At 38.5% G+C, this 14,320-nt stretch overlaps 1 protein-coding gene across 1 annotated transcript in view; it reads left to right on the top strand.

Annotated features, from left to right (window-relative positions):
- CTSS (cathepsin S) overlaps nt 1-5,807 on the top strand; it is a 28,669-nt gene extending 22,862 nt beyond the window's left edge. Inside the window, exon 8 of the mRNA XM_079934725.1 lies at nt 4,895-5,807. Coding sequence (XP_079790851.1) covers nt 4,895-4,994 — 100 coding nt within the window. The 3' untranslated portion in view covers nt 4,995-5,807. The remainder of the gene's footprint in view (nt 1-4,894) is intronic.
- The last annotated feature ends 8,513 nt before the right edge of the window (nt 5,808-14,320 follow it).

The following is a 14,320-nucleotide window of genomic DNA, read 5'->3' as shown; positions in this document are numbered from 1 at the left end:
GGTAAATGTTTTATACTAAACATTGTAGGAATTTATATTAAATTAATACATACTGCCTCTTCTCCATGGAATCTAAGGCTGAAAAAATGATGTAAAAAGAAAAAAGTTATAGCCTAGTGGTTTTCCTTAGAGATTTCTCTATAAAGAGATTAAGAATGTGCATATTGGTTTATAACTCAGAACAGGTATTTATTACACCACTTCACTGAAATCACTCTTGCCTAGATTGCCACTCACTTCCATCTTGCCTCATTAAACAGTTTTCAAAGTCTCACCTTACCTGTCCTCTTAACATTTGATATATAATTACTCTCTCCTTTCGGAAACACTCTTTATTCGACTTTCAGGGGACCACATTTTCCTGGTTTTCTTCCTGCTCTACTTACTTCTCAGTCTCCTGAGTTCCTTAGTTCCTTTTATTACTTCTTGCTTATAAATATTAGACTTCCCCAGGCCTCAGTTCCCCCTCTCTCTAGGCTCACTCCTTAAGTAATCTCATTTAGTCTCATGGTTTTAAACACCAGGTATGTGCTGATGACTCTCACCTTTGTATCTTTAGCCCTAATCTCTCCCCTGAGCTCCAGATTCCATGTCCAGCAGTCTACCAGCTGTGTGTCTATAGGTCTCTTTAACTTAACATGTTCAAAATAGAACTCTTGACTCCCTGCTACTGCCCCAATTTTCCCCATCTTAGTAAATGCCAACAGTACTTACCCCAGGCCAAAAAACATTGGAGCCATCTCTTCTTTCTTCATATGATACCCTACATCTAAACCATCAGCAAATCCTGTCATTTCTACCATCATTAAATTATCCCAAACCTTATCACTTCTCAGTATCTCTACTGTTACCACTCTAGTTCAGGCCACTGTCCATCTCTCTTTGTCTATTGCAGTATATCTCCCAACTGATAATCACTTTCCCTCTTGTTTGCCTGTAGTCAATCCTCTACACTGTAGCCAGAATGAGCTTTTTTAAATCAGAAAGCAGATGTTATTACTCTCCTACTCCAAACCCTCTAATGGCTTTCCTTCACACTCAGAATAAGACCCACATGTGTTAAAAGTGGGACATTATCTGGTTTCAGCCTGCCTCTCCAACCACCTCTCCAATTGCTTTCCCCTCTCTCACTGATATCTAGGTACACTAGCCTTGTTGTTGTTTCCCAGACACACCAAGCTGATTCCCAACTCTTTTCCCAGATTTTTGCATCACTTGCATCTTCAGTTTACTTAGGTCTTTGCTCAAGTATTTCCTCAGATAAGCATCCCCTGACTACATCATCTAAAATGTAGCCCTGGGGACTTCCCTGGCGGTCCAGTGGTTTGAACTCTGCGCTTTCACTGCTGGGCCCTGGTTCGATCCCTGGTTGGGGAACTAAGATCCTGCAAGCCACACGGCATTGGCCAAATAATAAAATAAAATAAAATAAATAAATAAATTTTTAAAAATGTAGCCCGGATTCCCAACACTCTGTATCCCTTACTCTTTATTTTTCTTTATAGTACTTATCATATCATATCATATCATATCATATTATGTATTTCTTTGTTTATTATATGTTTCCCATATAGAATGCATAGGCTTCAAAAAGACTTTGTCTACCTTGTTTACTTCCATAATCCTAACGCCTAGAATAGTGTCTGGCACAGCCTAAGAAGTTCAAGGCTGCAATTTATTACAAAGGAAATTGGCATATATTTTAGAAGGAATATCTAATAAGTTAGTAGTCTATAATATGCAGGGAGAAGGTAGGGGGACAAACCGTCTTGCTTTGTCACTGACTAAGGGGTTTCCCAGGCCATAGGACTTTATTTTTAAAACCAGGACAATCCTAGGGAAAGTGGAACTGTTGGTCACCCTAGAAAAACACTACATACTTTTAAAGGGGATGGACTCTACTTGAGTCAAATCAGATGGACTTATACTCGGATAAGAACAAAAATAGCTACCTCTACTTGTTGAGCATTTACTACAGACACTGTGCAAGCACTTTAAATACATTTTCTCATTTAATTTTTAAGGTAATCTATGAGATAGCATTTTATCCCCATAACACAGAATAGGAAACTCCTGATACTGAGAGAGTTAAGAAACTTGCCCAGAATTGAACAGTTTGAGTGAAAGGGCTATAGAGTTGATAAAAATAAACAACTTGGTAAGGACTGGAATGAGCATTTGGAACTGACCTTGAACAGTTCTGAAGACAAGAATTTGTCCTCAAATATTTTTTTAGCTTGAGATTTTTAATCAGCTGTATTTTTAAAAGGAGGGTTAGCAGTACTCCGCCAAAAAAGAAGTCTGGGATCTACAAAGTTTGGGACAGTTGATCTTGTCCAGATACAGAGTGGGATCTAGGACTCCTAGCTCTCACTGACTGAGTTCATATTACTACTCCTAAGAGCCTCAATTCAACTTTCATTACCAGAACTTAAGTCTAAACTCAGCTTATCTAAAATTTTTTACCTTGTTTTTAGGCAGTGAAATAACTATATAGTAAGATATAGCAATATACTAATTATATAAGATCCTGGATGTTCTAGTTTGAATTTCATTCCCCATACTACCTCTCTCACAGGAAGAGAGTATAAAAGTTAGAGTAGGCTTTGGAATAAAACAACCCTAGATTTGAACCCTTGATTCACAATTAACCATCTGTGTGACTTTGGGCAAGCCACTTTACCTCTGCCAGTTTTTCTCTTTAGTAAAAAGAAGATAATACCTACCTCACAGGATGATGATTAAATGAGATAATATATGTTAAGCTGCTTAGCACAGAGTAAGTGCTCAATAAGTGGTGGCTATTGATATTAATAATAATAGCTTAGCCAGAATTTATTATTGCTTTTGCTTATCAAACTGGATACTAAAAAAGCACTGCACATCCATTGATGAGAGGTGACAGCAGAGTTTGGATTTGATTCTCAAGGTGTTGGTGAGGCATTAAAGGATTTTGAGCAGGGGAGTGGCAATAAATGAAAGGAATCAAAAAAAGGAGCCCAGGGAATTCCCTGGAGGTCCAGTGGTTAGGACTTGGCACTTTCACTGCTGAGGGCCCTGGTTCAATTGCTGGTCAATCCCATAAGACGCTTGGCGCGGCCAAAAAAAGAAAAAGAAGGGAGCCCATAAGAGAGTTTAAGAAAGAGTGACCATAGAGAGAAGAGAAAATCAGGACACAGTAGTATCTTAAAGCCAAGAGAGAAGTGAGGTGAGAGTAGACAACTGTGTTAAATGGTACAAGAGAGAGACAAATAAGACCAGAAGAGTCCAGTGAATGGCTGATACATAGAACATTTAAGGCCTATTGAAGCACAGTTATTTTAAATTATGCCACTTGTCTTCTTCCAATAGTCCAGCATTTCTTAGTTTCTCCACTGCATGCAAAAACACAACCTTCCTTTGAGTCCTGAGCAAAAGTTTGCAATGGCTTCCCTCTGCCTATGGACTTAAACAAGTTCCTCAGTCTGCTGTTCTAAGCTCCGCACAATACGGCCCCAAACCAACTTTCTATCTTCTTTTCACACTACTCCCCTAAAGATGTTGTTTTCCCTTCAACTAAATTTCCTGTTGCTCTCCAAATACCAACACAGTATTTCATGCTTTTATTTGTATACTAGTTATAGCACAATTCATACAGAATATGAATTCTGCCTCATATTATAATTATTTGTACACCTACAATTATAAAATCTCAGAATCATAAAAAACTTCACAAGTCATTTCTCTTACAAGAATTTTGTCAATTTTTTCACTAGTATGTGAAAAAGGGAGAAAAAAGAATATTTTGGTAAATCTTTCATAAATCTAAATTTATTTGTCTCAAAGGACTATACTTAAATTAGAGGTTATGTCCTCTTAAGTTTTGTTTTTGGTGTTAACATGTCCTTTCTTTTACAATTTGATGGTGATAATAAAGGGTTTTGGTTTTTTTAATGTCTGTACTTGCTAACTTAAAAACTGGTAACTTGATGTCAATCTGCAAAATTTTTTGAAATTCTCAAAGTCCATGAAATGAAAAAGTGAGGAACCACTGATCTCCTCTAACCCTTATCTGACCCATGAATTCCCCCTGCAACATCTCTGACAAATTATGTACATCTCTAATTGAACACTTCCAGTGCCACGGAGCTCATCTTTTCCCAAGGTAGCATATTCCATTTTTACAGCTTTAACTATGAGCAAGTCTTACCTTATCTCAGCTCCACTTCCAGGTCAAAAAGGTGTTTGAGGGCTTCCCTGGTGGCGCAGTGGTTGAGAATCCGCCTGCAGATGCAGGGGACATGGGTTCGTGCCCTCGTCCGGGAAGATCCCACATGCTGCAGAGCGGCTGGGCCCGGCCCCGCTGAGCTTGCGCGTCCGGAGCCTGTGGGAGAGGCCACAACAGGGAGAGGCCCGCGTACCGCAAAAAAAAAAAAAAAAAAAAAAAAAAAAGGTGTTTGAGAGCTCTCTTTTTGAGAATCCCCTGCCCTGCGCCTTTTCCATAGTGGTCTCTCAAAAATCTTTCTTAATTGACACTCTCTAAAGAAATTGAAGTTTGACAGAGAATCATCACCTATGATCCTATTATGCAAAAACACTTAAAGATGGGGTCTTGGAAAGGATAATAAAACTCTTTCCCTGCAGAAGTAGGAGGATTTAAAGGTTTAGGATGGAGCTTATATTGTTTTCCTTAGGTATTAAATCTATTCATTAATATAGCATTAAAACCTACCAAACCATCCTTTGAAAATTGCCTAAAAGCCCTGGGGAAATTATTATATTATTTTGTTCTAACTTTGTTTTACAGCTTTTCATATATAATCTCTTTAGGAGAAAAGCAATCTAAGAGATAAAAAGTTGATAATGTGATTTGATTATATTCATTTGTAATTTTGTGTTACTTCTTTTTCTAAAGCTGGGGCCTCAACTTTGGTGACCAAGGATATATACGGATGGCAAGAAATAGTGGAAATCACTGTGGGATTGCTAGTTATCCCTCTTACCCGGAAATCTAGAGGACCTCTTTGTTTTATAACAATTCAAGAAAGAAGAAACACTTTCTCACAATTTAATTTTACCTGCTGTAACCAGTAGAAATGTGTGTCATGATCAATGTATATTTACTGTACTAACAGAAAATATAGTTTGATTCATCTACTTTTTTAACTTTGCAGATCTTGGGGAAAAGTTTGCTAAGTAAATTAATAATGTACTATAGATATAACTGTATGAAAATTGGTCAACCTGAGATAATCTGTCATGTTTTTCATTGTCTTATTTTATTTGTCCTTTTAAGTCCCTGATATCCTGCTGAACCTCGATGGCATATAGATGCTTAATAAATAACTGCCTTTTCAACTTTGTATCATTACCATGAGGCAGGAGACAGATGGGCCCCCAGGGCATGGGAATAACAGGACAATTGAGAGAGGAGTCTGGGCCCTGCCCAGATAGAAGATAAGAGACCACATATTTCTCATTCCTGAAGTCAGGAGAACCCCCCCCCCCCCACTACACATGCGCAGAAAGGCTCCTTGGAGGTCAAAAGGAGAGTGATGCCAAGTGGCCAAATCTACCCATAGGCCTCTTCGGTAGAATCCATCTTGGCTAAGAGATGTGCATGCACACATGGGAAAATCCTGAGCTATACCAAATTCAGACTTTGAATCAGGCAAATCAAAATGATTGGCCTAAGGAAACCTGGAAAAAATGCCCCATGTAAGTGATTTAAACTGCCACCAGGGCACGACTCTTTCTGAGCCCGCTCGTGTGTCTATCCACACGTACTGCACTTTTTTCTGCAAATAAATACTTGTTTCACTACTTTCCATCTTTGTGGGAATTCCTTTTCTGCAACGGCGCAGGGCCCGGGCCTTTCACTGACCACTGATCTAGTGCCTAGGATTCAGTGCTCTCACCACCGCGACCCGACCTCAATCACAGGCCTGGAACCAAAACCCTGCATCAAGCTGCTGCAGGCCGAGGCCACCCAAGATCAACCACATACCATTCTTTTCTTATTCGTAGGTAACTATTATAATCTATCATGAGAATATAAATTGTAGTATGCTGGTGATATGCTATGACAACTTTTTTTCTTTTAATAGATCTTTAACGGAGTATAATTGCTTCACAATACTGTGTTAGTTTCTGTTGTACACCAAAATGAATCAGCCATATGCATACATATGTCCCCATATTCCCACTCTCTTGAACCTCCCTCCCACCCTCTCTATCCCACTCCTCTAGGACATTGCAAAGCACTGAGCTGATCTCCCTGTGCTATGCTGCTTCTTCCCACTAGCTACCTATTTTACATTTGGTAGTGCATATATGTCAATGCTACTCTCACTTCGCCCCAGCTTCCCCCTCCCACCCCGTGTCCTCAAGTCCATTATCAATGTCTACATCTTTATTCCTGCCCTGCAACTAGGTTCATCAGTACCTTTTTTTTTTATATTCCATATATATGCATTAGCATATGGTATTTGTTTTTCTCTTTCTGACTTACTTCACTCTGTATGACAGACTCTAGGTCCATCCACCTCACTACAAATAACTCAATTTCATTTCTTTTTATGGCTGAGTAATATTCCATTGTATATATGCACCACATCTTCTTTATCCATTCATCTGTTGATGGACATTTAGGTTAGTTCCATGTCCTGGCTATTGTAAATAGTGCTGCAATGAACATCGGGGTGCATGTCTCTTTTTGAATTATGGTTTTCTCTGGGTATATGCCCAGTAGTGGGATTGCTGGGTCATATGGTAGTTCTATTTTTAGTTTTTAAAGGAAGCTCCATACTGTTTTCCATAGCAGTTGTATCAATTTACATTCTCACAAACAGTGCAGGAGGATCCCCTTTTCACCACACCCTTTCCAGCATTTATTGTTTCTAGATTTTTTTATAATGGCCATCTGACCGGCGTGAGGTGATACCTCATTGCAGGTTTGAATTGCATTTCTCTAATAATTAGTGATGCTGAGCATCTTTTCATGTGCCTCTTGGCCATCTGTATGTCTTCCTTGGTGAAATGTCTATTTAGGACTTCCACCCATTTTTTAATTGGATTGTTTGTTTTTTTGATATTGAGCTCCATGAGCTGTTTGTATATTTTGGAGATTAATCCTTTGTCTGTTGTTTCATTTGCAAATATTTTCTCCCATTCTGAGGGTTGTCTTTTCCTCTTGTTTATGGTTTCCTTTGCTGTGCAAAAGCTTTTAAGTTTCATGAGGTCCCATTCGTTTATTTTTTGTTTTTATTTCCATTACTCTAGGAGGTGGGTCAAAAAAGATCTTGCTGTGATATATGTCAAAGAGTGTTTTTTCTATGTTTTCCTCTAAGTTTTATAGTGTCCAGTCTTACATTTAGGCCTTTAATCCATTTTGAGTTTATTTTTGTGTATGGTGTTAGGAAGTGTTCTAATTTCATTCTTTTACATGTAGCTGTCCCGTTTTCCCAGCACCACTTATTGAAGAGGCTATCTTTTCTCCATTGTATGTTCGTGCCTCCTTTGTCGTAAATTAGGTGACCATATGTGCATGGGTTTATCTCTGGACATTCTATCCTGTACCATTGATCTATATTTCTGTTTCTGTACCAGTACCATACTGTCTTGATTACTGTAGCTTTGTGGTCTAGTTTGAAGTTGGGGAGCCTGATTCCTCCAATTCTGTTTTTCTTTCTCAAGATTGCTTTGGCTATTCGGGGTCTTTTGTGTTTCCATACAAATTGTAAAATTTTTTGTTCTAATTCTATGAAGAATACTAAAGAATTCTGTGAAGCATGCCATGGTTTGATAGGGATTGCATTGGGTAGTATAGTCATTTTCACAATACTGACTCTTCCAATCCAAGAACATGGTATATTTCTCCATCCGTTTAGGTCATCTTTGATTTCTTTCATCAGTGTTTTATAGTTTTCTGAGAACAAGTCTTTCACTTCCTTAGGTGGGTTTATTCCTAGGTATTTTATTCTTTTTGTTGCGATGGTAAATGGGATTGTTTCCTTAATTTCTCTTTCAGATTTTTCATCATTAGTGTATAGGAATACAAGAGATTTCTGTGCATTAATTTCGTATCATGAAACCTTACCAAATTCATTGATTAGCTCTAGTAGTTTTCTGGTGGCATCTTTAGGATTTTCTACGTATAGTAGCATGTCATCTGCAACCAGTGACAGTTTTATTTCTTTTCCAATTTGTATTCCTTTTATTTCTTTTTCTTCTCTGATTGCCGTGGCTAGGACTTCCACAACTCTGCTGAATAAGAGTGGCGAGAGTGGACATCTTTGTCTTGTTCCTGATCTTAGTGGAAATGCTTTCAGTTTTTCACCATTGAGTATGATGCTTGCTGTGGGTTTGTCATATATGGCCTTTATTATGTTGAGGTAGGTTCCCTCTATGCCCATTTTCTGGAGAGTTTTTATCATAAATGCGTGTTGAATTTTGTCACAAGCTTTTTCTGCCTCTATTGAGATGATCATATGGTTTCTATTCCTTAATTTGTTAGTGTGGTGTATCATATTGATTGATTTGCATATATTGAAGAATCCTTGCATCCCTGGGATAAATCCCACTTGATCATGGTGTATGATCCTTTTAATGTGTTGTTGGATTCTGTTTGTTAGTATTTTGTTGAGGATTTTTGCATCTATATTCATGAGTGATATCGGTCTTCCCTCCACAGCCTCCTCCAGGCCGCATGGGTCCTGGGGGCATAAGAGGGAGGCTGAGGAGATCAGGAGAGGCAGGCAGAAGGGGCCCTTTGGGAGGAGCAGGAGAGGAGTAGATGGTGTTTGCCCCGCCCACTCGAGCCCAGGAAGGCTGCTGGGCTCCCAGGTGAGGTTCCTCCACCCTCTGAGACCAGGGGTGGGGGGTATACCTGGGCCCCTTCTGTTCCTGTTGAGCCTATGCCCTATCCCCCACAGCCCCCAGCGCCTTTTCCAGCCTTGTGGATCCCAAGCATAGGCCCCACCCACCACCCAAACCTCACCCTTGCTTAGGCCCTGCCCTCCACAGCCAAGCCTTCCCCCCACCTTTTTTTTTTTTCCCCTCCTCCTCTTTTTTACTATTGTGGTACTGTTTTACCTTCTGGTTTTTGATTCATCTATATTTTTATTTTTATATTGTTTCTAACATATCTGTTAGTTTCCTAGTCTAATTTTATTTTTTACTTTGGTACTGTTCTCTTTTTTTTTTTTTTGCTGCCCCACATGGCTTGCAGGATCTTGGTTCATGAGCTGGGGGTGGGGCCGAAGCTCCTGTGGTGGGAGCTCTGTGTCCGAAACACTGGACTAACAGAGAACTTCAGATCCCAGGGACTATTCATCAGAGTGAGGTCTCATGGAGGTCCTCACCTCAGCACCAAGACCCAGCTCTACCCAACAGCTTACAAACTCCAATGTTGGAAGCCTCAGGCCAAACAACCAGGAAGAAAGGAACACAATCCCACTCATAAAAGAAAAAAAAAAGAAAGAAAGAAAAATGAGTGAGCAAAAAAAAATATATGTTACAGATGAAGGAGCAAGGTAAAAACCTACAAGACCAAATAAATGAAGAGGAAATAGGCAATCTACCTGAAAAAGAATTCAGAGTAATGATAGTAAAGATGACCCAGAATCTCGGAAATAAAATGGAGGCACAGATTGAGAAAATACAAGAAATGTTTAACAAACATCTAGAAGAACTAAAGAACAAACAAACTGAGATGAACAACACAATAACTGAAACAAAAAATACACTAGAAGGAATCAATAATAGAATAACTGAGGCAGAAGAATGAATAAGTGAGCTGAAAGACAAAATGGAGGAAATAACTGCTGAGGAGCAAAATAAAGAAAAAAATAATGAAAAGAATTGAAGACAATCTCAGAGACCTCTGGGACAATACTAAACGCACCAACATTTGAATTATAGAGGTCCCAGAAGAAGAAGAGAAAAAGAAAGGGTCTGAAAAATATTTCAAGAGATTATAGGCAAAAACTTCCCTAACCTGGGAAAGGAAATAGTTACCCAAGTCCAGGAAGCACAGAGAATCCCATACAGGATAAACCCTAGGAAAAACACACCAAGACACACATTAATCAAACTAATAAAAATTAAATTCAAAAAAAAATATTAAAAGCAGCAAGGATAGGGGCTTCCCTGGTGGCGCAGTGAGAGTCCACCTGCCAATGCAGGGGACATGGGTTCGTGTCCCAGTCCGGGAAGATCCCACATGCCGCGGAGCAGCTAGGCCCGTGAGCCATGGCCGCTGAGCCTGCGTGTCCGGAGCCTGTGCTCCGCAACGGGAGAGGCCACAACAGTGAGAGGCCCATGTACCCCTCTCCCCGCAAAAAAAAAAAGAAAAGAAATCACAGCTGACACTGCAGAAATACGAAGGATTATAAGAGACTACTACAAACAACTATATGCCAATAAAATGGACAACCATGAAGAAATGGACAAATTCTCGGAAAGGTACAGTTTTCCAAGACTGAACCAGGAAAAATTAGAAAATATAAACAGGGCTTCCCTGGTGGTGCAGTAGTTAAGAGTCCGCCTGCTAATGCAGGGGACACAGGTTTGAGCCCTGGTCCGGGAAGATCCCACATGCCGCGGAGCGGCTAGGCCTGTGCACCACAACTACTGAGTCTGCGTGACACAACTACTGAGGCCCATGTGCCTGGAGCCTGTGCTCCGCAAAGGGGGAGGCCACTGCAATGGGGGGCCCACCCACCGCAGGGAGGAATGGCCCCCGCTCGCCACAACTGGGGAGGGCCTGCGCGCAACAACAAAGAGCCAATGCAGCCAAATAAATAAATAAAAGAAATTTTTTAAAAATAGAAAAGCATTAAAAATATACATATATCTTAAAAAATATATATATATATATATAAACAGACCTATCACAAGTAACGAAATTGAAACTGTGATTAAAAATCTTCCAACAAACAAAATTCCAGGACCAGATGGCTTCACAGGCGAATTCTACCAAACATTTAGAGAAGAGCTAACACTGATCCTTCTCAAACTCTTCCAAAAAATTGCAGAGGGAGAAACACTCCCAAAGTCATTCTACAAAGCCACCATCACCCTGATACCAAAACCAGAAAAAGACGTCACAAAAAAAGAAAATTATAGACCAGTATAACTGATGAACACAGATGCAAAAATCCTGAACAAAATACTAGCAAACAGAATCCAAGAACACATTAAAAGGATCATATACCATGATCAAGTGAGATTTATCCCAGGGATGCAAGGATTCTTCAATATATACAAATCAATCAATGCGATACATCACATGCTATGGCAACTTTTTTAAAAAAATACATTTATTTATTTATTTTTGACTGCATTGGGTCTTCATTGCTGCACGCGGGCTTTCTCTAGTTTTGGCAAGCGGGGGCTACTCTTCATTGCGGTGCGTGGGCTTCCCATTGCGGTGGCTTCTCTTTGTTGCGGAGCATGGGCTGTAGGCACATAGGCTCAGTAGTTGTGGCACACGGGCTTAGTTGCTCCATGGCACGTGGGATCTTCCCATCCCAGGGCTTGAACCCATGTCCCCTGCATTGGCAGGTGGATTCTTAACCACTGCGCACTATGGCAAGTTTAATGGAAGAAACTATTAGGTTCTTCATGTCCTGAGATTGTATCTTTTCACATAAAAGGATTCAGTAAATGTTTTTAAATAAATAATGTCAAAGTAGACACATGCTAAAGAGACAATCTATTTTCAAGCGTTTTGTAATAATTATTTTAATGATCAACAGTAATTATACTAATTCAAATTATTTTTACCTAGTCATTAGCAATGGGCCAGTATCTTTTGGGGACAAATTATTAGTCATCCTGAAAAAATAACCAAACTGCATTTCTTTAAAAATATTCCATTACTCACATTTTTATGAGTAATTAGATTGCTGCTCTAGATTAGTAGACAGGTTCTGAAGAGGTAGCAGGAATTTTAAATTTTATAAGTTCATGTCTATGACATGAAAAATGTATGGGATGATGTCATTAATATATATTAAACTGAACTTAAACTAATTTTACTATCTTTGGTTCCCTTTCCACAAAGTACATTTTAAAGAACAAGAATTGCTCACTATAAAAACATGGTAATAATATATGAATATTATCAAAAGTGTAGAGAAATATTGTAGTTAAAAAGTATTTAGTTGGACTTCCCTGGTGGCACAGTGGTTTAGAATCTGCCTGCCAACGCAGAGCACACAGGTTCGATCCCTGGTCTGGGAAGATCCCACATGCCCAGAGCAACCAAGCCTGTGTGCCACAACTACTGAGGCCATGTGCCGCAACTACTGAAGCTCGTGCACCTACAACCCATGCCCCGCAACAAGAGAAGCCACTGCAATGAGAAGCCCACACACCACAACGAAGAGTAGCCCCCACTAGCCACAACTAGAGAAAGCCCGTGCACTGCAGCGAAGACCCAATGCAGACAAAATAAATAAATAAAATTAAAATAAAAAGTGTTTAGTTGATTATTCTTTAATTTTTATTTTGCCCACAATTTTTCAAGCACTGTAAATGGAACAAAAACATAGGTTCTTAACCTTTGTCAGTCTCATTAAGCCTATGGACACCTTCTCAGAATAATGTTTTTAAATCCATAAAATAAAATACATAGAATTACAAAGGATGCTGATTATATTGAAATACAGTTATTAAAAATTTTAAATATAACTTTGTGCTATAGTAATAAACATGTTTCTTTTTTTTTTCAAGAATGCTTTCACCTTGATTTTTCTTGATATACTCAAGATATAGACATTTCATACAAACAGGGTTAAGTGACGTGTGTATGTTTTACATAAACCGGAGGCACAACCATGGCTAAAATAACACTTGGCTCAGCAACTTACATCACTGAGAAGGATCCTAGGAAGTTCACCATAAACATGCTTCTTTAAAAATGCATTAAATAACAAGAGTTAATAACTATCTTAAATTTAAAAGAGTGACAAGTATAAATGATATTTGAAGATACCTGAAAAAACTGTAATGTGATACAAAAATATCTGAGTTTTCTTTGGGTGATAGAATTACAAGTATTGCTAATATTACTGTGTTTTATGAACTATGTTCAGAATTGAAGGAAATGCTTTCAGTTAGAGGTTGATGAAAATAAAGATGTTATTGTTTTCCCCATAAAAATCCACAGATTTTCTGAATTCTATCCATGGATCCTTTAGGAATCCGTGGATCCCAGGTGAAGAACCTCTGAACTAGTAAGTAGAATAATGAAATATTTAACAAAAATCTTTATTGTATGTGTAATATAAGGAGAAATTTTTAGCCGTAAGTAATTTCAAACTTACAGAAATAAAAAGCCTTTTTTTTAAAAATAAAATAGTTTACACAAAAAATAAAATAAAATAAAAATGTTAAATCAAAAAAGAAATTAAAAAAAGTCTTACTCTGGAAACTGTATATAGGATGATTTGAAGAAAATAAAAAGAATACCAGCTTGAAGGTACTACAGCAAGTATATGTGTGGCGCTAAAACTCTGGACAAAATTTGTAACTGTGAATAAAGGAAAAAAATTACAAACAAATCAAAAACAAAGAGCAAGTCTGGGAGACACCATAGAAGTTGACAAAACTTTTAACTGGATAAAAAAAAAGGTAAAGAAACAAGAGGACTTAAACATTCCAGAACTAGGAGTCCACTGGACAATGCCATTAAAAATATATATGACTCTTTGGGGCTATTCAGACCCCGAATAGCCAAAGCAGTCTCGAGGGAAAAAAAAGGAGCTGGAGGAATCAGACTCCCTGACTTCAGACTATACTACAAAGCTACAGTAACCAAGGCAATATGGTACTGGCACAAAAACAGAAATATAGATCAATGGAACAGGATAGAAAACCCAGAGATAAACCCATGCACCTATGGTCAACTAATCTATGACAAAGGAGGCAAGGATATACAATGGAGAAAAGACAGTCTCTTCAATAAGTGGTGCTGGGGAAACTGGACAGCTACATGTAAAAGAATGAAATTAGGACACTCCCTAACACCATACACAAAAATAAACTCAAAATGGATTAAGATGTAAATGTAAGACCAGACACTATAAAACTCTTAGAGGAAAACATAGGAAGAACACTCTTTGACATAAATCACAGCAAGATCTTTTTTGATCCACCTCCTAGAATAATGGAAATAAAAACAAAAATAAACAAATGGGACCTAATGAAACGTAAAAGCTTTTGCAAAGCAAAGGAAACTACAAACAAGAGGAAAAGACAACCCTCAGAATGGGAGAAAATATTTGCAAACGAATAAACAAAGGATTAATCTCCAAAATATATAAACAGTTCGTGC

This window comes from Stenella coeruleoalba, assembly GCF_951394435.1.
Source record: "Stenella coeruleoalba genome assembly, chromosome: 1".
NCBI classification, from domain to species: domain Eukaryota; kingdom Metazoa; phylum Chordata; class Mammalia; order Artiodactyla; family Delphinidae; genus Stenella; species Stenella coeruleoalba.
The sequence above is the reverse complement of the archived record's forward strand: the minus strand, read 5'-3'. Positions and strand labels throughout refer to the sequence as shown.